Raw genomic sequence first — 22,614 nt, 5'->3', positions numbered from 1 at the left:
GCAGAAGATATAAACCTTTGTCTGGCATACATTTTCCTTGCATAACCAGATTAGTATTTATGTACAGCATTACAAACATTAGCAACATTCAACAAGAGGAAATAAAAAAAATGAATAGAAGAAAGTTAAAAATTAATGTCTAAATTGTACAGCCTCTGGAGCAGCATCAAGAAATCCAGAAAATTTCCAGACTAGGAAGACAGAGGACATTCCACAACAATATGTTTGATGGTTTCTCTGGGAAATCTACACTTGCATACTGGACTCAGGATTTCCTCCCCCAACCTGTACAACTTCCTGGTTATGAACCAACAGAGGAAAAAAACCACATACTGGATAATAGAAATGTGTATTCAATTGCCTATATTCTAATCTACCGTAATTTGTTCTGATCCTGTTCGGCGTCAACCACATGCTATGAGACAAATTCAGAGTATCAGGTTTCACACTACCTCTAAGAAAATTCTGTAGCTACAGTTGAGAACTATCGATCAATCAACCCATTCATGCTTCCAGGCCAGACTGTCAGGTCCTTAGCTGTCCTTATGGGAAGCTGTCTAGAACAGAGCTTGTTTAAATTATTGCCTGGAATATTCTTGTGGATAAGCAGATTAGGATTGGCAGTTACTATATCTTCATTATACTTTCTAACTAAAGCATGTTCCCTTTGTAGATGACCAGGCGAGTTGCCCGTGCGGTTAGGAGCGTTCAGCTGTGAGCTTGCATCTGGAAGATAGTGGGTTCGAATCCCACTGTCAGCAGCCCTGAAGATGATTTTCTGTGGTTTCCCATTTTCACACTAGGCAAATGCTGGGGCTGTACCTTAATTAAGGCCACGGCCGCTTCCTTCCCACTCCTAGCCCTTTCCTATACCATCATTGCCATATGACCTACCTGTCTCGGTGTGACGTAGCGCCACTAGCAAAAAAAAACCCCTTTGCAGGTGAGGTGGAGGAATATGACCAAGGGCTGGCAGCCAGGAAGTTGGAGAGGAAAAGTAGATGAGGCCAAGGACTGATGATCTTAAGATGGATAGAGTCAAATTCCCATGTGGTACCAAAATGTTTGATGCTTGTTGTTTTAAGGGGCCTAACATCGGTCAAAATATTTGAAGGATGTTATACCGGTATCTTATTTTTAGTTTAACTGCTATCCATATTATGCATTCTTCGGAGGACAAGTATGGGCCCAAGTTACAGTACTGTGGGTATGTTTTTACAGACTATGCAACTGTCTTCAAACACATTTCACAGTTACAAACTTGCAGCCAAGATGATTTTGTTTCTTTTTAACTAACACCAAATTTTTTAGTCCATCACTTCCTGATTATGAACTGACAGAGTTCCATGGTTTCCCATTTTCACACCAAGCAAATGCTGGGGCTGTACCTTAATTAAGACCACGGCCACTTCCTTCCTACTCCTAGGCCTTTCCTATCCCATCATTGCCATAAGAGCTATCTGTGTCGGTACGACGACGTAAAGCAAATGGTTTAATTTTATTTCAGTGATAAAAGTAACAAGTTACATTTTTACAAACAGAGCAGTGGTGTACATTCAACTCAATACCATCCGCTCATATATGTATTCAACATTCTGAATCCAATAGTTTGTTTGGTTTTTTCCCTTAAAATGACAATTTAACTACAAAATCCTGCAAATGGTTAAGTCCTGCATTGCTGGAAAACTGTCAAGCAGTCAGTAAGTTGAGGGTGGGCAAAAGCTAGTAGGAATTATGCTGGGTTCCAGCAGAAAAGCACTGTAACTCTCTGCTGGCAATCAGGGTTGAAGGCTGAAGAAAGATAACTGGAAGTGAAGTTATGAGATGTTTATACTGGTGTACACTCAAAGTATTTAACACCACACTTACATATTGTTTTCATTTTAACTGCTATCCATGTTATGCATTCTTTGGAGGACAGTATTCTGACAAGTATGACCCAGACTGGGCATAGTTTATGGACTGCTAAGGTGTATATGGAGGAAAAAGCAAGTACCTGATGATTGGTGTAAATGTGTAATATGGTAATACCACTATTTAAGAAAGGTGACAGGAAGATATGTGACAATTATTGAGGAATTACACTGTTGCCTCAAGTAGCCAAACTTTGGAATGAATAATAGAAAGGATGATGAGAGGAAGGGTGGAATGAAATTCAGAAACAGAACAGTATGGATTTTGACCAGGCAGGTCAACAACAGACCGTACATTTACCATGAGATTACTGATGGGAAAAATGCTGGAAATATGGAAAAGATCTGATGATTGTATTCTTTGATCTAGAGAAGGCATATAATAGCGTTAATAGAGAAAAGGTGTGGGAAACCCTGGAAAGAAAAGGATGTGGAAGGCAATCAAGGGAACTAGTGAAAGCAATGTATAAGAATTGTTCCAGTTGTGTCCAGACTCCAGTGGGAAGGACAGACCGATTTAGAAACCAAACTGGAATAAGACAGGGAATTGTACTGTCTCCACTTACGTTTGTAATGGTTATGGGTGAAATTCTAAAGGAAACAAACATGAGATATGCAGGAGATATGAAAATATTGTTATTTGCAGATGACATAGGTAATCTAGGGAGTCAACAATACAGAAGTGCAAATCTAACTAGAGGCTTTAAATGATAATACTGAGAAATATGGTATGAAAAGCAGTGTGGAGAAGAGCAAAACGGTGGTGATGATAAGAAGAGAAAGAGAAGGAATCATTAGTATTAGGGGACAAAACCTTAAGGTTGTTGAATACTTCAAGTATTTGGGAAATTAAATAATGCAAGATGCAAGGTTGAATAAGGAGATCAGCAGGAGAGTACAAGCAGGAAATACATTCTACCAGAATGTAAGGAACCTGGTGTGGAACAGAGAAGTTTCTATGAAACTTAGAGATAATGCACAAGATGTACTGTACCCCTATATTAATCAGATACTTGGACTGTGACAGCAAGAAATGAGAGTAAAATGCAGGCCAGTTGGATTAGTTCCTGAGGAGTGTGGTAGGAAAGGCAAGGAGAGATAGAGTAAGAAATGTAGGTCAGAAAAAAGATAGGGGTAGAAAAACTGAGTGACAGGATGAAGAAAAATAACCTGTGATGGTTTGGACATGTTTATGAGTATGGAGGGGGAAAGGATACCAAAACAACAGTTGGAGGCTAAGATAGAAGGAAAGAGGCCAAGAGGGAGGCCCAGAACAAGATGGACGAATTCTGTGAAGAACAGTATAAGGAAAAGAAGACCGGACAGGAATACAATTACTGAAGAGAAGTGGAGAGGCAACGGTGGAGAAATGCCATCAACACCCCGTCCTGGAATGAGCTGGACAAGGGGAAATGAAAATGACGACGACTTAAAAAATATGATCAGGTTATATTGCAGTGCAGTCAATATTACATTTTAATACATTAGAATAGAGCTTGTTTAAATTATTGCCTGGAATATTCTTATGGATAAGCAGATTAGGATTGGCAGTTACTGTATCTTCATTATACTTTCTAACTAAAGCATGTTCCCTTTGCAGGTGACCAGGTGAGTTGGCCGTGCGGTTAGGAGCGTGTAGCTGTGAGCTTGCATCTGGAAGATAGTAGGTTCGAACCCCACTGTGGGCAGCCCTGAAGATCATTTTCCGTGGTTTCCCATTTTCATATTAGGCAATTGCCGGAACTGTACCTTACTTAAGGCCATGGCAGATTCCTTCCCACTCCTAGCCCTTTCCTGACTCATCGCCGCCATAAGACCTATTTATGTCGGTGCAACGTAAAGCAACTTGTAAAAAAAATACCATCAGTCGGGCTTTCAGACATAAAGCACCTTGGGTGGAAATGATAAAAGGTGAAAAAGCACAAAATGAGAGAGAAACATATAAACGCTGGTATGGGCTATGCTCGGTAGAGTAGACAGGAGACAGATACATCTGACAACCCAGGTATTTTTTGAGGTTTTTGAGATATTATCTGATTTTCGCTACGTGCTCGTTCTGCCGCAGAAGTAGATTTCTATTCAGCCAATGTCATCGTATTTATTTATTTATTTATTTATTTATTTATTTATTTATTTATTTATTTATTTATTTATTTATTTATTTATTTATTTGGGAAACCAAAACAGCAAGAAGCCGAATTACAGAGTTCCGCAAAGGAAAAATATATTTACCGAGGAGTAGCACAAGGCAAAAATATAAAAAAATAAGTGGAAGAACAATGAGGAAATAACATCTAATGATAAAAATAGAGGAAAAAATTAAAAACACAACACAGCAATTAAGAACAAAATATAAAGGCAAAAGAAACAACGAGGAAAATTGAAGATTGAACGTAAAACGAAGAGAAGAACTTATAGCTAGGCACAGTAAGATAAATACAGATATAACACGTAAGTAATGGTATAGTACAGTAAAAAATAAATAAATAAATGAATATTACATTATGTAAAAAAGACAGCAATGAGAAGAGAAAAAGGAATATGAAGAAAATGCACTAGGTTAAGTTAAGGAAGGATCGATTAAAGGAGGCATACGAAGAAAAAACGTCCAAGTTCCTGTCAGAAGATAAAGAGTTAAGGAGGGTTGGTATGCGGATAAATAAACTTCTTTGAACGAGAGAGAGGCGGGAATGCGGAATATGAAGGGGCGGATTAGTCCTGGCTTTGCGAGTTGGAACATGTAAGGAAAAGAAGGACGCAGGTTCGGGGGAACGAAATAAACCGTTAACAGCGTTATATAGAAAGCTAAGGTCGGCTACTTTCCTGCGACTAGAAAACGGGTGAAGGTTTAACTTATCCAGTATCTGATTACTGCTCAAGTTTCGACAATCAGATACTCTGGCTCTAACAATGGCACACTGAAAAACCAAAATTTATTTATTTTTAACCAAATGTATTTATTTAAAAAATATAACAGTAGAAAGAGTTTGCAGAAAAGTCATTATGGATGGAAAAGATTTTAGATTATTTTCTCACAGCTGGAATAAGTGGAATTACCACCACACTTTACTGAAAATAAGTGTTCTCAAGATCATTTACAAGTAGTAAATACTAATAAGGATATACGTGACACCAACAATACAGTATTTTGATGTAAATGCCTAGTGGAGAAAAGAATGGATCTTGAACGCCAGCCTTCAATAGAAACAGCTCTGCACCTTTGACTGCCCTGCATTTGCAGCAATCATGGGGTCTGCAGCAAATTCCTTTACAAGTGGGATAAAATTCCATCTCCTCAGTGTGATTGTGGTGCTCCCATACAGACTATTCAGTACTGTAGTTAAATGTGATAAAAGGCATATGAAGGGGAATTATCCAATTTTCTGCTGGTATATACCTACATCTCTAGAGTGGATCAGTGCATTCCATCAGAGGCTGCAAGCCCTTCTTATCATCAAATAAACATGTAAACAAACATGCTAAATATTTTATTATTAAAATAATATGAAGACTACAGGGGTAAAACACAACAGGATTATTTTTGTCAATTTAAAAATTTGATGCCATACGATAGTTGAATGTGTGTATTTTTAGGTGAAAGAATTGAACTGAGGAAATAAATTATAACTCTGAGAGGGATGTGAAATATGGCTGTGAAGAGGAATAACTTTTCAAACGAAACAAAGTAAGACGCTGGTCTAGGAAGTCCAGGAAAGTGCCCGATTTTCATGTAGGTTAGCTGCATGCATATGGAAGTAGAGATTTTTAGTAGTTTCAAACTATAGGTGATGATTTTAAATTCAAAATAGTTTTTGCATCAGTAAGACAACATTTAATTAAATTAATACACTGCACTAGAAGAATAAAAGTCTCTTTTCTTGGCCTGCTGATAACAAAATAGCTGACATAAACTGACAAATTTTATCATTTTCAGATTGTCCTACTTCATTCTGCCTGTGCATTTTTGGACAGGCATTAAAAAATAAAATTATGATTTAAATAATCAATAAAATCATTTTCATGATTAAATCAGTAACGGATTTAAATTGTGGCCAACCCTGTCAAACAGTGATCATAAAAATACTGCATCCTGTTTTAAATTATCACATATGATCTGCCAATGAATAAATAATAATATGACCAGTATAGAGAAAATTTAAATCACTGAGGTAATGTGAGAATACAATGCACCAGAACTAAGAAATTCTACAGAAGATTATTTTTGTGACTTACTTACCTCAATATTTATTAATTACATTGAGCATATCTATTCTTCATTTCATGAAAGAAAAGCGAACTATACTGAATTTAAAAAGGAAGCTCATTTAAAATATTTAAATTCCAACAAGCTCCCACATCAGTCTAAAAATGTAGAGAGTGAACACTGACTCACAGAGTATGTGACTCTGCCATGTTACTTTACGCTTAACAGCCACTTGCCTTTGTACGTGCTCCAGGACGAGAACATTTCAAGAACATGACAATATCATGGCTTTACAACACAACACATCAGAACATCACTGTTTAGGGGAAGGAATAAATTCAATTATTTATAGAGGGAAAGCTGGTAAAATTTGGATATACTACTATATTATATACTGTATTAGCCTCCATACCCTGTAACTTAAAAATGTAAGGAGAGAACTTGTAAGCAGTCAGTATATTTACCTAATTAATGATGATGTATGTTGTAAAATCAAAGGACGAATATGAACATAATTTACTTTAAAACAAAGAAAATACTAAGACACACTTCTTTCACTAATCACATAATAATACTGAATACATAATTTACTTTAAATATTGTCCGAATTCTTACTAAACAGTAAACCAAGCATCTACCAATTGGCATGTAACAGCCGGTACAGAATTTAAAATAGGACAAGCAAGGTTGTAGTACTGTAATGATATTGTAATTGTAGCCACGGGACCTACAGTGTTATGTGGAATCTGATCTAAAGGGATATATGCATTGGCAGTGATTTGGACCACAGCTGTCCTGGTGAAAAACCAGTGACAATCCCACTTGGCTGTCATGCTTTCTGAATTTAAATTATCTTTCGTCTTGTACCCAAGATGTCCATGTGGAGTCAGAGAGCTGACCACTAGACTGGTGATCCTACAGGTAACTCACACCCATATTGTCAACATGCAATGACATGCCAAAAGTCATAGGATACACATCTAGCCCAGAAGTGCAGTAATTTGGCATGGCACCGACTCCACAAGAGTATGGAAGACCTCTGGAGAAATGTTAAGCCATGCTGTCCAATTAGCTTCCAAAGTTCCCTGGTATTTCAAGGTTCTAGATCTTGGGTGTGAATGGCTCTCTCCACCAAGTTCCATACATGCTCAATTGGGTTCAAGTTGGTGGGAGGGAACATGCTGGCCACTCCATTATGTGGATCTCTCCAGAAGGTTAGTCGAACCAATCCTGGACAACAACAGCCCGATGAGGCGATGCATTATCCTGTTGGGACCGAGTTCGATAGCTGCAGTCGCTTAAGTGAGGCCAGTATCCAGTATTTGGAAGATAGTGGGTTATCCGGCTCCATGGCTAAATGGTTAGCGTGCTGGCCTTTGGCCAATGGGGTCCCGGGTTCAATTCCCAGCAGGGTCGGGAATTTTAACCATAATTGATTAATTTTGCTGACACGGGGGCTGGGTGTATGTGTCGTCTTCATCATCATTTCATCCTCATCACGACGCGCAGGTTGCCTACGGGTGTCAAATCAGAAGATCTGCATCTGGCGAGCCAAACTTGTCCTCGGACACTCCCGGCACTAAAAGCCATACGCCATTTAATTTTTAGTGGGTTCGAGCCCCACTGTCAGCAGCCCTGAAGATGGTTTTCCGTGGTTTCCCATTTTCACACCAGGCAAATGTTCGGGCTGTACCTTAATTAAGGCCATGGCCGCTTCCTTCCTAGTCCTAGCCCTTTCCTGTCCCATCATCGCCATAAGACATATCTGTATCGGTGCGACGTAAAGCCAATAGCAAAAAAAATAAAATATGTATATCTTGTTGGAATGGCTGTAAATCGTCATTAAGGAGAGTATCTTACCTGTTAGCATTGAATTTTATGGGTACCTGGACAAGTAGACCCATCCCATGCCATCCGAACACACCTCACACCATTACAGAACCACAACCAGTTTGCACGATGCTTTGTCGACAACTGGGATGCATGGCCTCATGGGGTTTGTGCCATACCCAAACCCTGCCATCAACCCAAAACAACCTGAATCGTGACCCATTGGACCAAGCCACGTTTTCAGTCCTCCCAGGTCCAATTAGCAACTTCATAAGCCCAAGTGAGGCATTGTGCCCAGTGTTGTGTCGTTAATAGAGGCAGTCTGGTGGATCTTCTGCTTCTATATTCCATGGAAGCTAAAAAACACTGCACTGATCTGCTATATAAACATCTAACAACTCCTGCATTGAATATGGATGTGATTTCTGCTCTGTTTGCACGGACAATTCTATGAAACCTCTGCCGGTCTTGATCATCAAGTAACGTTGGGCGGCCACTGTGTTGTCTACCGTGAATCGTAATGCCTTGATTTTGATATTCCCGATACACACACAACATCGTGGACTGAGGAATACTGAAAGTCCCACAACTTTGGAAATTCAATGCCTCAACCTTCTGGCACCAACAATCATGCCCCCCATTCGAAATCTGATAACTTACTGTATGTCGCCTTGCCATGGGTATGTAAACAACAGGCAATCAAAACGACAAAGACTGCCTCTAGACAACTGAAATGGTTTAGGTCATGTAGTACAGAACAGAGCTGTTAGAAATATACTTAATCTTCCATACTTAACACCAATCAAATATCTACATATACGTGCTAACATGAATACAGAATTCAGTGCAGCTATACTCATGTATAAAATAAAACCTAAATCAATACACCATAACACTACATATACCTGAATTCTGACAACCATCCATATAGTACTAGGCATGCAAATAACTTTGCCTTATACAATGTCCGTTCTTATAAATATGGTATAAACAGCTTGAAGTTCTCTGCAATTCAAATATTTAATAAAATCCTTGTGGAGGTAAAAACAGCATCAACTTTGGAAAAATTCAAACAAAGAGTCAAGCGTTATTTGTGGGAAAGGTACAGTGCTGTTTACATCAAAATATCGGTTGTCGTTTAGGTCATTCTCCCAAACAATCTTGCAAACTGACTGGATCTACTCTTGTACCTCTGCATCTCTTATGTTATGTACTTGTAAATACAGTCAGAAATAATTCTCTCTAACCCTATATTGATGATGGAAGCTTACATAGTTTATATACTGTATGTGTTTATATATTCAACCATTTACTGGTACTAATAACCTTATATACACAAACTATATTTTGATACCAGTAAGTAAGTGAGCGCCAGTATGTAATGTCCTGTACAATTCATATGTCTGAGCCTGCAGGCTCGTTGGAAATGAATGAATGAATGAATGAATGAATGAATTAACGAACGTCGTCCTGGAGCAGTAAAGGTTGGCATGTCAGTGTGTATGCAGGCTATTAAATAAGGACGTGTAGAACAAGCCATCGGACATATATATATTCTACATATAACGACTCCCAAAGTTTGAGCGTAATCTGAGACTCCAAACAGATGTTTCAAGGTCGTGGAAAGTGAAAATAAAAGAAGCCGTCAGAGAAACAGGGTTGGCGGCGGACCGGAACAGAAGCAAGGAAATATACGACATAAAAAAAAAATAAATAAATAAATAAAAAAACCCAGCGTAATCATGCGCTGTCTGATATTGTGGTGGACAGCACTGTGTTTCAATGAAAAAAAAAAAAAAAAAAAAGCAATTACCTAATTCGAAGATAAATCTGTAAAGTGAAATACCTTCCATCTTACCATACGGTATCGTACATCAGTCTTCCGTCGGCTTCACCAACGGTACCGGTATCGCTTATATCTCGTATTATTTAATCAATTATTCGTAAATAAATAGTTATGGGGATTGGAACAGAGGTCTTAACAAGCTAGTCCGAAGATTATGTTTCAGAATAAATAAGTAACTGTGCATGAAATAATCTTTACCAGCTCGTTCGCAAGGAAAATAAAAATCATACAAAATGTTGTGAAAATATACCGTACCGTACTAAAGTAGATGGGAGGAAGGATCTTTCCTTTATGTCTGCCACGGATCCACCAACCCGCCTCTAGAAACATTCTTTCTTAATATATAAAAGACGCACGTTGTTCTAATAGCACTATACATTTCAATTTCTGAAATAGGATACATTTCCTGTGTTCCTATGATCAAAGAGTGCCCATGATTGCAGGGCAGTTCCTATTGTCTCCGATAGAGTTCGCATCATGTGTGGGCTACTGTGTTGCCTGGCCCAACTTCTTTTTCTAGTGTTAGCAACGTGAAAAGAAAGAAACCACGGAGTTCGAAAGTGACATAACATGGCGAGTACAGATGTAGTAATTGCAGTATCCGACGTAACTACCCACCGGTCTTGTCACTACCTAACAATGTCGAAAGGGGATAACCCGAGGATTGCGGGCCCCTTCGCAGCTCTAACCTGACCCACTTTACTCGCCCCCAATCCAGTGGCTTTTTCACTGCCCGAACCATTGCCAATTAAGCCCAATGGTCTTTTCACAAGCCGGACCTGACTAATCCAGACCACCGTGGTGCACCGGTCTTATCACTAACCTGACCTAAGTTCCAAAGTTGGCAATAACCTTTTTTTTTTGAGAACTAGCAAGTCAAATTTTTAATTAAGGTTCGCCTCAATGGGCAAATTCAGTTCTGTTTTTTAGTCTTTGCTATATTCAGATAGGTATTTCATTCGTTTTAGGCAGCATTTTTTACACACATCTTTTACACTTTCTGTCACATAGATCACACACACGTCTCGGTTTTCCATACTGTATGGTGGAATCCGTGAAATTCCTTTGTTCCTGATTTTCATCTGTCCATTTCCTTCCTATAATGGCACTTGTGCCGTAGAAATCTAGTTAACTAAGTAGTAAGTTGAAAGACCGTGGGTTGGCATATTACTTACAATATACTTGAAAGTTACTCACCAAACCATGCTTGCTGCTCTCCCTGGACTTCTATTGCAAGACCGAAGTCTGCCAATTTAACCGCTGCTCCTTTCTGTTTACTTGCTAACAGTAAATTTTCTGGCTGTAACAAACGAAAACAAGAAACAAAAGAACTTATAGTCTACTTCTACAGCTTTAATCAACTACTTTTTGTTTTTGTTTTAGGTTTGCTACAGAGAAACAGACAAAGACATATCTATACAAGAAAACATAGGCTATATAAAATTTTAAAATCAGACCAAATGTAATACTGTATAATACAACAGATTCACAACCGCATCCCGATAGTTGTGGTTATTGTCTTAAAGTGCTACCGGTACTTAAAAAATAGGAAGTCTATGGCACTCAAAAGAGCAAAATACTTTGGCAAGATACAGCAATACAGTATTAATTTGAGAACTTGGAGAAAGTGGATCATTGGACTGCTGTTTATTCATATTAACACATGTTACTTTTTAAAGTCCGTTGGCCCGCTTGGTGGCCATGATCGTTAAGGCGTTGAAGTTCGAGTCCCGTTGGTCGAAAAAAATTCACCATCACAATGTTGGCCGGCAGGGTAAGGGAAGTGACGGTATACAATCTCTAATCACTAGACTGCGTGTCAAAAGCCTGGATTCAATTCCAAAGCTCTCCGCAGTGCCCATATGGAGTGAGGGCATATAACGCTGTTGATGGTGATTCGTCCGTCGAGTGGGGACGTCAACCCTTGGTGCTATTCCACAGGAGTAGGCTATGTGTCAGCACCGGGTTTCACCCTCTCCCTTCCCACTAATATCACGTCAATAATTTCATCTCATTGACTCTTCTGATGAGGCTGACATCAGGAAAACGTCATAAACGTCATAAAAACCCGCCACGGCAGATTGATAACATCTAATACCCTACTCCGTAGAGAAACGGGGCAAGGGTTGGACAAACAAACAAACAAACAAACAAACAAACAAACAAACAAACATATTTTTAAAGATCTTAAAAGAGGCCAGGGTATCGATATTTTTCTTTCATGTACCGGACGCCAATGACACGTTGTTACCACAAAACTTACTCTGGATCGAAACCACTACTTCTAGGGAATAGAGCAGGGCCTCTCAGAGTGCATGCACCTGGTGCACGGTGCAAAAGACGACTTCCATTGGTTGACCAGAGTGCAGACCCCCACTCCTCGATTTGGAGCAATAGCGCTCTCTCTTTCCCCACGCCTGTCTCGCTCGCTCCGCCTGTCTCCCTCTTCCTCACTTGCTCCGTAGCGCTCCAAATCCGAGCCGAGTTGAGCCGAGCTTAGCCGAGTAGCCCAGAGACGAAGCGTTGGTCTGAGCCGAGCCGAATGGGACCGATGCACTGTGCACAGGAACTTTGCGGCTCAATTTGCACGCGTGAGATTTTGGGCGTTTGAGAGGGGCAGGAATAGAGGGACTACGGCTCATGTTAAGAACCTGAAACACCAATTTTATAGACACTTCTTTATTGTGTTCAACCTGACATGCACTAACATCAGACCTACGGCTAAGATCAAAGCAAACAGGCCTTAAAAGCAGCAATCTTGGAAGGTCCGATCTATGAATCTACATGTGCGGTCGATCCTGGCAACACCTGTCCAGATCATATTACATCTTTCTGTCTTGATTTCCTTTCCTTTTCTTTCCTTTCCTTTGAGGTTGACGATGGTATGTTATCTTCATAAGGTTGCGATGCTCGTGATTATTGTTTGAGAGGGAATGCAATGAGATAACGTTTCCCTCTTAACTCCAGAGAAAACAGCGGTGAGGAGCTCAGACGATGTAGCGCTGGCTTTCCTAACCCAAGTTGGCAGGCTCAGTTGGGTGGTATTTGAAGATACTCATATACGGTACGTTAGCCTCGTGCAGGTAGATTTACCGGCACGAAAATTATTGCTGAGGGACAACATTTCCAGCACCTCGGCGTCTCCGAAAACCGTAAAATGAGTTAATGTGACCTAAGACCTACAGTATGACATAATAATAATAATAATAATAATAATAATAATAATAATAATAATAATAATAATAATAATAATAATAATAATAATAATAATAATAATAATATAATTTCGGCTACTGCTAGCCTGGTGTAGCCCTTGTAAGGCAGACCCTCCGGCGAGGGTGGGTGGCATCTGCCATAGCCTATATTGGAAACTGTGTGTTGGTGTAGAAGAGGATAGTGTTGAGTGTGGTGTATGAGTTGGGGGAGTGTTAAAGGACAACACAGACGTACAGTCCTCGAGTCGAACCATGAAAATTCTTCTTTTTCTTCTTAATCCATTTACCTTCCAGGGTTGTTTTTTTCTCGGACTTAGCGAGGGATCCCACCTCTACCGCCTCAAGGACAGTTTGTCCTGGAGCATGAGATTTTGCGTCCGGTGGATAGAACTGGGGAGGAGGACCAGTGCCTCACCCAGGCATCCTCATCTGCTACGCTGAACAGGGGCCTTGTGGGGGGATGGGAAGATTGGAAGGTATAGACAAGGAAGAAGGAAGGAATCCGCCGTGGCCCTTAAGTTAGGTACCATCCCGGCATTTGCCTGGAGGAGAAGTTGAAAACCACTGCGACGATAGCTGAGGAGGGAATCAAACCCCCCTCTACTCAGTTGACCTCCCGAGGCTGAGTGGACCCCATTCCAGCCCTCGTACAACTTTTCAAATTTCGTGGCATAGCCGGGAATCGAAACCGGGCCTCCGCGGGTGGCAGCTAATCAAACTAACCACTACACCACAAAGGTGGGCGCTAAGGAAATTAAAGGTTAAAATTCTTCGGACCGGCCGAGGATCAAACCTGGAGCTCTGACGGCCGAAGGTTAAGATACTGACCACTCGGCCTTGGAACCGAACATTCTTCTTGATTCGTTATGCCTACTAATGCGCGCTTTTGAACTTATTTAGCACAATGTTTTCTTCTTTTCTCCCAATATCTCTTCTCTCGTTCACTGAGTCTCTATGCGTTCTTCTATCCATCCTGTATATTTTCTTTTAGTTTTGACACTAACTTTATGTTTGTTTACTAAACTTCTAAAATATGCTCTATCTTGTTTCTTCGGTAATGTCAATTTCTTGTAGACCTTCGTTTATTTCCAATGACATTAGTAGACGAATAAACTTGAGTGGAGCTTTTAAAAGTAGAGATCACAATATGAAGATGAAGTTGATGGATGAAGAAAATTAGAGAGAATATGGAAGAACTAGAAATAACTCTGGACGATTTGCAAAACAAAATATAACATTTAAAGAAATTGAAAAACATAAAAATAAGATTTAAACCAAAAATAGAAAAACGTCATAAAAAGAAAAGGACATTTACAGGTGAGGGGCAACAGAAAAGATTAGAACGAATGAAAATTTACTGGGCAATTCGGAAAGAAAACCTATCGAAGATGACGACCAGAAAAAGATCGACTGAAGTGGTTCAACGAGGCCGTAAAAGAAGAAGACGAAGAAGAAGAAGAAGAAGAAGAAGAAGAAGAAGAAGAAGAAGAAGAAGTGAAATTCAAGAGGACAAATTGGAACAAATATTAATTTATAGGTTGAGGAGAAAGTGAACGGGATAGTTTAACAATGGAAATGTTCGATAAATTTTCAAGTTCTTTGAAAACATTTAAGACAGGGCTAGGTAAACAGCTGATAGAGAATCTGCAACCTGGGCGACAGCTCTAAATGCAGATCATTGATGAGTGATTGATTGACTGATTTAACCAACTGTTGCGATATTTCAGGGATAGTGCTAGATTTAGAAGCACCGGGCGAGTTGGCCGTAGAGGCGCGCGGCTGTGAGCTTGCATCCGGGAGATAGTAGGTTCGAATCCCACTATCGGCAGCCCTGAATATGGTTTTCCGTGGTTTCCCATTTTCACACCAGGCAAATGCTGGGGCTGTACCTTAATTAAGGACACGGCCGCTTCCTTCCAACTCCCAACTCCTAGGCCTTTCCTATCCCATCGTCGCCATAAGACCTATCTGTGTCGGTGCGACGTAAAACCCCTAGCAAAAAAAAAAAAAAGATTTAGAAGCTTTTTGTCAGCCTGTTGTTAACTATTTTGATAAATGACCGTAGAATTTGAATACTTTTTTTAAAATTCTATCTGTGATTTTTTTCTGTAGTTTGTTAAATGTCCTAGGATTTTTCTTAGAATTTTCCTCTTTTGCTTTTCCATGTTTATTATACTGTATGTGACCTGCTGCCAGTTATCATGGTTTCGGATGCATGAAGTCCCTCTGGTTTGATGAAATTATTATTATTATTATTATTATTATTATTATTATTATTATTATTATTACTAAAATAGTTCATATCTTGCAATGTGATGGTGCAAATAAGAATTCGAAACTTTTTCGTACAGGGGCATAACGCGCCCTCATTAATAATAATAATAATAATAATAATAATAATAATAATAATAATAATAATAATAATAATAATAATAATAATAATAATGTGCATAAGATTTTAAAAGAATTTCCCCCTGGACTCGTCCATTGGTTTCATTCCTAGAGGAAGTGTCTCACCTTAAGGTCTCTGTGCACGACACCGTTCTGGTGACAATGGTTGACACTCTCTAAAATTTGTTGGATGCAGTGAGAAGCATCTGCTTCACTGTAGAACTCTCGGGCCACGATGTCTTCGAAGAGCTCTCCTCCCGTCACCCTGGAACATAACAAAACATGTTACTTACATTTGTTATTTATTCATTGTGTTTCGGAAAGGTACAAATCCCATAAATAAACACACATACATAATATGGCATTTACACGTCAATTAGAATACTAGTGATACTCAAACTACGTAATTACAGTACATTCATTATACTTAAAACTATATGAATAATTTACACTCGTGGTAGAGACGTTATTATTGTAATATACTGTACAGCAATATGATAATCTGCGCATGCCAGTGCCACAGATGAATATGGGAAAGATAAAAACACATAAAACCTACAAAATAAAATAAAAGTCTCACTGAAACAACAGTACGGTATATCTCTAATTTAACTTACAAGCTTGCAAAATAATTTTAAATACTATTATGTAGAAGAAAATAGGCCAATGTCTTACACAACACAACAGCCATTATGTACTTTACAGGAATTTAGAAAACGTGAATGTTTATGATGTTCAGTTGTACATCGTGGTAAGTATAATGGCGTGAATTAACGACGCCGAGAAGAGAGAGGAACTTATAATTTACATTATGAAATTAAGTACCTGCTATCAACAACGATGATACTACAGGGTGGGCAAAATAAAACTAGCCCAGAAAATATTTACAATAAGTCTGACCAAGACCGACTCCAATCCTAAGACCGTAATACTGTATTTTTAAAAAACATGGCGGCCGAAGTAGCCGGATTGCTGGTATTGGCTAACACGAAAAAATCACGTACCGGTACATATTATCCAAACGGCAGTAGTTTAACATGATAAATGTAACAAGATAGAGAAGATCACTTTTTTACGTATGAAAACGCTTCGCCAACAAGTACGCACCACATATAATCAACTAGAATCACTATTCTACTAGAAAAGAGAACAAGCTGATTATTTAGAAATTTCAATTAGTCAAATAACGTTTCCCCTTAGATTTCACTTCGCTGAATAGGTGAAAATACGTGATAAAACTGTTAAAATTATATTTATAACATCATTTTGAATGTTTCAAGATAAATTAAAATGCGAAATTCCTCAATTTATTCCCTCAAATGAGAACTATGAAACATAATTTGTTGCCGTAGTTTTAAAGCGGTGGACAATTTCTTGTATTCGGCCCCAATGAAAGGGAAGTACACCCGAAATTACAATGTTATTGGCTTTACGCCCACTAACGGTTTTCGGGGACGTCGAAGTGCCGGAATTTAGTCCCCCAGGAGTTTTTAATTGCTAGTAAATCTATCGATACGAGGCTGACGAATTTGAGCACCTTTAAATACCACCGGACTAAGCCAGGATCGAACCTGCCAACTTGGGCAGAAGGCCATTGCCTTAACCGTCTGAGCCACTCAGTCCAAGTACACCGGAAATGATTATGTTAACCCAGTAAATGGTCCTTGTAATGCTAACATAATGTTGATATATGGCATAGCAGCACTTCACACAATGGTGTTAACCTTAGTAATGAAACGTTCAGTCACTTAAGTGCAAAAACTCTGTTGTCTCTAAACATTGATATTTAATGATGATGATGATGATGCTTGTTGTTTTAAGGGGCCTAACATCGAAGGTAATCGGCCCCTAATGGAACGAGATGGACGATATGGGATACGAAGTTAAATTTTAAAACGTATCCACTGACTAGAGTAAAAAAAAAAGGGTGATGAAGAAAAATGAGGGTGAGATTAAAACAATCAGTGGATCTAATACGCAATGCCTTATTTTCTAATAAAATAAGAGAAAATACAGGGAAACAAAGGAATAAGGCATTGCCTGGTAGTACAGATATATACACATAATTTACGTTAGACATTAAAATAACACATTAAAATACGCAACACAAACTAAAATGAAGTCAACGGGATAAAAGCGCAATTGTCACAAAAAACACAAGGACAAAGGACATCATCACACACGATAAAACAAACCCCATAAAGCGGATGACGAGGTCTGCTGACTGCTCGTCATCTCGCAAGATAAGGGAGATTGTACTCGGAAGGTTAAGACTACGGCGCAGATCGACCAGGTCCACACTCTCCACGGTAAGATGGTCACCGCAGGTACACACCGGAGGGGGTTCGTACGACCCACGGAGGTACCCCACTTGGTTGTCTGACTAGGCAAGGAACTGAAGGTACATCAAACAATCTGTAACTGCTATACAAGCGTATTCCAACCGGCCGCGTTGCTCGAGGACAAGCAGCGTACAGCAAACGGTTGCCATTGTTGAACACGCAAGGATAGCTTGGATGAAGTGGCATCTGACGCAAATTTGCAGTATACGAAAAAAGCATTTGCTAGCGCCTCAGGTGTAAAGGCGGCACATCAGACTCGGCAAGCAGGCTGGCGATTGGGCTTGTACGGAAAGCTCCCGCTGATATTTAACCACGTGGTGTAGTCTGCTTGATAACAGGTAACCACAGTATGAATCGGAAGGTGCTGGTAGTGTAAAATCCTGCGTTACAAACCCAGATAATCCCTCCAAGTCATTATTTCTTCTCTGTAACTGTATACAGATTGCTCTACCTGTCACATTTATAAGTTTTGTTATACTCCAAGATCCAGCTAAACATTTCCACAGGCAAGCACAGGTTATTGTAAAATAAACTTGCATCTAAATCACTCGACACTTTGAAGCACATAGACACTTATGGGATATCACAATATCAATTAAACTCTATCTGAATCAATATTTTTCAAGGGACATAAATAGGTTCACCGTTTGGAATTGGAGAAAAGTCTTCGCTAACCTCGGACTTATTCTCAAAATGATGCATGCACACTACAGTTTTGTCATCGACTTCAAAATAATCACGATGTATATTCCTAATCCATTTCTCTCTTAATGTTTTATTCCGTAGAAAATTTAAAGAATAGTCGTACGAGAGGCAATGCCTAGTAATTACTGTAGACTTAAACCTGGTGCACAACATGATCAAAACAAACACCTTCTCACATTCCTGCATATAATTGCTGATCCTAAATGTCCACTGACTCATAAATACACTCGCATACATATTCTACAAAGAAACGAACATTTATCGACAACTTTCATGAAATTACACCGACTACACACGATAACAACAAACCAAAACAAACCCACATTTCCAACGAGTCCGGCTACTCGATTCGCCACAGTCGAAGGATCGAGAGTAGCATTAAGGTCTGAGGACTGGAGTCGGTCTTGGTCTGACGAGGGCTTGATACTTGTTAATGAACACCACAGATGACGAAGAAAACTGAGGATCCAAAAGTCCTGACCACTTCACTCAGAAGCCACCGGCAGACCTCAACACGAAGGTTCGTCTGGATGCTTCAACGCATTCACAACAGTAAATTTGCAAGGATTGTAAGGATTGATAATGTCTCGACACGATGATCTCTTAATTCCCACTCGCACAGATAAACAGCGTTGAGATTTCGTCGGACTTCGTTCTAGGCTTTGCTTCACTCGAGCAATGTCTTCTGATTTTACTCGCTACAGAGTCCGTTTCGCGCCATTTTGCCTCTTAGTTCTGCATTGCAGACTTTGCTGAAGGTTTTGTCAAAACACTTCCAGTCTTAAACTCTTGCGCAAAAAGTTCCGCACAGGTTTTCCACAAATCGTGCTTCGCATAACACTCGACAATCAACACGCGCCGTTTTATCGTGAGCACCATTTTCTGTAGCATTTAATTGGTCACTGACCCCCTGTGGGTGGGGACGGTAGAATAACAACCATGGTATTCCCTCCCTGTCGTAAAAGGAGACTTAAAGGGGCCACAGGGGCCCTTAAAATGAGAGCGTGGATATGGCGAACACGGGCCCTGAGCTGAGTCCTGGCATTGCTTCCACTTACTTGTGCCAGGCCCCTCACGTTCATCTATCCTATCAGATCTCCCTTAGTCAACTCTTGTTCTTTTCCGATCCCGACTGTATTAGGTATCGAGGCCTAGGGAGTCTTTCATTTTCACGCCCGTCGTAGCCCTTGTCTTCCTTTGGAATATGCCTTCATTTCTAGAAGTGTCAGTCCCCTTAAATTTTTCTCTCCGATTAGTGTTAATAATAATATTAGTATTGGCTTTACGTCCCATTAACTACTTTTACGGTTTTCGGAGACGCCGAGGTGCCGGAATTCAGTTCCACAGGAGTTCTTTTACGTGCCAGTAAATCTACCGACACGAGGCTGACGTATTTGAGCACCTTCAAATACCACCGTACTGAGCCAGGATCGAACCTGCCAAGCTGGGGCCAGAAGGCCAGGGCCTTAACCGTCTGAGCCACTCAACCCGGCCGATTACTGTCAATAGAGGCTGGTTGCCTAGTTCAGGCATCGTCAATCGAGAGCGAAATGCCTTCGGAGCCAGTTTGCTCCCCGCTCTCGAGGAACGAGAGCAGCTTAGCGAGCAAGTAGGGGAAGTGCATGACGTAGTATGTACTGAAGGCCAGTGGTGCAAGTACAGTACGGCCACGGTATGCAACCCGTCTGTCCGCTGCTCTCTTGTCACGTGACAAACACACGTTCCGAGCGGAGCAAGTGGCACCGGCTTCCTAGAGCAACTACATGATGACGTCTGGCTTAGTTGTACTTCCTCTTAAAACAATAACCCCATCGCCACCACCACTCATTTGGTATTTTACAGGAATTTAGCAAAGGGTAATATTTATGATGTTCAGTTCTACATCGTAGTAAGTATAATGGCGTAAATTTATGACGCAGAAAGAGAGAGGAACTTGTAATATACATTCTGAAATTAAATATAGGCTATCAACAACGTTGATACATGCATGCATACATACATATCCCAACTGGGAGTGGCATTAGTTCCGCTTACTTGTGCCAATCATCTTTCTTATCCGACCTCCCTTGGTCTACTCTTTTCTCTCCTGACTCCGTTGGTATTGGGTTTGCGAGCCTTAAGAAGTCTTTCAATACCGGACTGGGTGGGGGCGGTAGAATATATCCACAGGTTTGTTCCAACAAGCAGTTTGCGTACGGTTTCGTACCGATTCATAAACTGATGTAAGCGCATGCGCGAGCTACGGGAACCGTCGCTAAACAACAGTCTATTGGAACGGTTCGTAAGCGGTCAAGAAAAAATACAAGGCGCATGCCCTCACGATTATGCCGGAGATTCGAAGTCAGCACGTTTGAGGATAAAAGAGAATTTTGGTTACTAAATGATTTCTTTCACTGCATGTAATACATACAATGTAAATATGTATTAAACAAGACTGTACCGTTTTTATTGCGTATATTTGTGTCCTTTGTAAATATTTATATATCTTTCATTTTAGTTTAATATCTATTGTACATAGCTCGGATCGTTGTAATTCGGCGTTATGCTGTTGCTGATAATAAATAAATAAATAAATAAATAAATAAATAAATAAATAAATAAATAAATAAATAAATAAATAAATAAATAAATAAATAAATAAATAAATAATCATTTTAACATAATTGCAAACAAGTGAAAAAATTATAACTTCCCTAAATAATGTTCATTTTTCGCTTTTGGGATATTGTAATGTATCTCCAGATTATCTTTACTGGAGTCTGAGTTCATAAAATTTTCAGAATCGCCTTCAGTGTCATCAGGTATCATTTCTATTATTATGCAGTGTCTTATTTTGTAAGTGTGTAGTCCAATATGGTGTTTTAAATTGTATAATAACGTCGTACTTCCCTTTAATTGTATGTGTAACGTGTCGTGTTCTCTCACCAGCTGATGATGTCCGACTCGTTGGCTGAACGGTCAGCGTACTGCCTTCGGTACAGCGGGTCCCGGGTTCGGTTCCCGGCCGGGTCGGGGATTTTAACTTTAATTGGTTAATTCCCATGGCACGGGGGCTGGGCGTATGTGTTGTCTTCATCATAATTTCATCCTCATCACGACGCGCAGGTCGCCTACGGGAGTCAAATAGAAAGACCTGCACCTGGCGAGCCGAACCCGCCCTGGGATATCCCGGCACTAAAAGCCATACGACACCAGCTGATGATGACCGATCAGCTGTTCATAGCTATGGACCACAATGCGCAGCTCACTGTTATTTTGGTGTACTGCGCATATCACTAACGAATAGTTCTTGGCCTGGACCACGAACTGCTTTGCCAGTCAGCAAACTGGTTCATGAACGGTCCACAGTCTGTTGGAACAACCGACTCCGAATCCGCGTTTGAGTTTGAAGTTTGTTGGAACTCTCTTTCCTTACTGCGCATGCGTCAGACAGTTTACAAAGTGTTCCTGTTCGTGTTGGAAAAAACATCATGGTATACAGAGTTTGAAATATAAGTAATGGAACTGCCTGTCACTATTACCTTTTTGTATAATGTATGTCCAACCAAGACCAACTACAATTACATCAGACCGTAAGCCAGAAAAAAAAAAAAAAAAAACACAAACAAGAAAAAACATGGCGGACATCGGTGGGTGATAGAGGTTAAAGGGAAGATTTTTTTTTTTTTTGCTATGGGCTTTACGTCGCACCGACACAGATAGGTCTTATGGCGACGATGGGATAGGAAAGGCCTAGGAGTTGGAAGGAAGCGGCCGTGGCCTTAATTAAGGTACAGCCCCAGCATTTGCCTGGTGTGAAAATGGGAAACCACGGAAAACCATTTTCAGGGCTGCCGATAGTGGGATTCGAACCTACTATCTCCCGGATGCAAGCTCACAGCCGCGCGCCTCTACGCGCACGGCCAACTCGCCCGGTAAAAGGGAAGATTATGTATGGTTATTATTGAGTCACCTAAAGAACACATCACGAGTCAAGCGTCATGAAATACAACCAATTAACTCACAATATGAATAAATACGCACCAAAAGCAACGTTATCGCGTAATTCTAATTCCAATGGGAAAATAACGAAGGGATATTTAAGAATGTCAGGTTAAAAAAATACATACACTATAAAATAATTTACATATGAAAATGCCTTTTTGGCAGGATCAAGTGTTTACTGTGC

The 22,614-nt window shown here is 40.0% G+C and overlaps 1 protein-coding gene across 10 annotated transcripts in view; it reads right to left on the bottom strand.

Annotated features, from left to right (window-relative positions):
* Positions 1-22,614, bottom strand: part of CaMKII (Calcium/calmodulin-dependent protein kinase II) — a 1,009,248-nt gene that overhangs the window by 310,748 nt on the left and 675,886 nt on the right. For all 10 annotated transcript variants that reach the window (XM_067154892.2, XM_067154895.2, XM_067154898.2 and 7 more), the window contains exons 5-6: positions 15,526-15,664; positions 10,991-11,093 (exon numbers count right to left, since the gene is read on the bottom strand). In XM_067154892.2, coding sequence (XP_067010993.1) covers positions 10,991-11,093; positions 15,526-15,664 — 242 coding nt within the window. The remainder of the gene's footprint in view (positions 1-10,990; positions 11,094-15,525; positions 15,665-22,614) is intronic.

Source organism: Anabrus simplex, chromosome 10 (genome assembly GCF_040414725.1).
Source record: "Anabrus simplex isolate iqAnaSimp1 chromosome 10, ASM4041472v1, whole genome shotgun sequence".
In the NCBI taxonomy this organism is placed as follows: domain Eukaryota; kingdom Metazoa; phylum Arthropoda; class Insecta; order Orthoptera; family Tettigoniidae; genus Anabrus; species Anabrus simplex.
The sequence above is the reverse complement of the archived record's forward strand: the minus strand, read 5'-3'. Positions and strand labels throughout refer to the sequence as shown.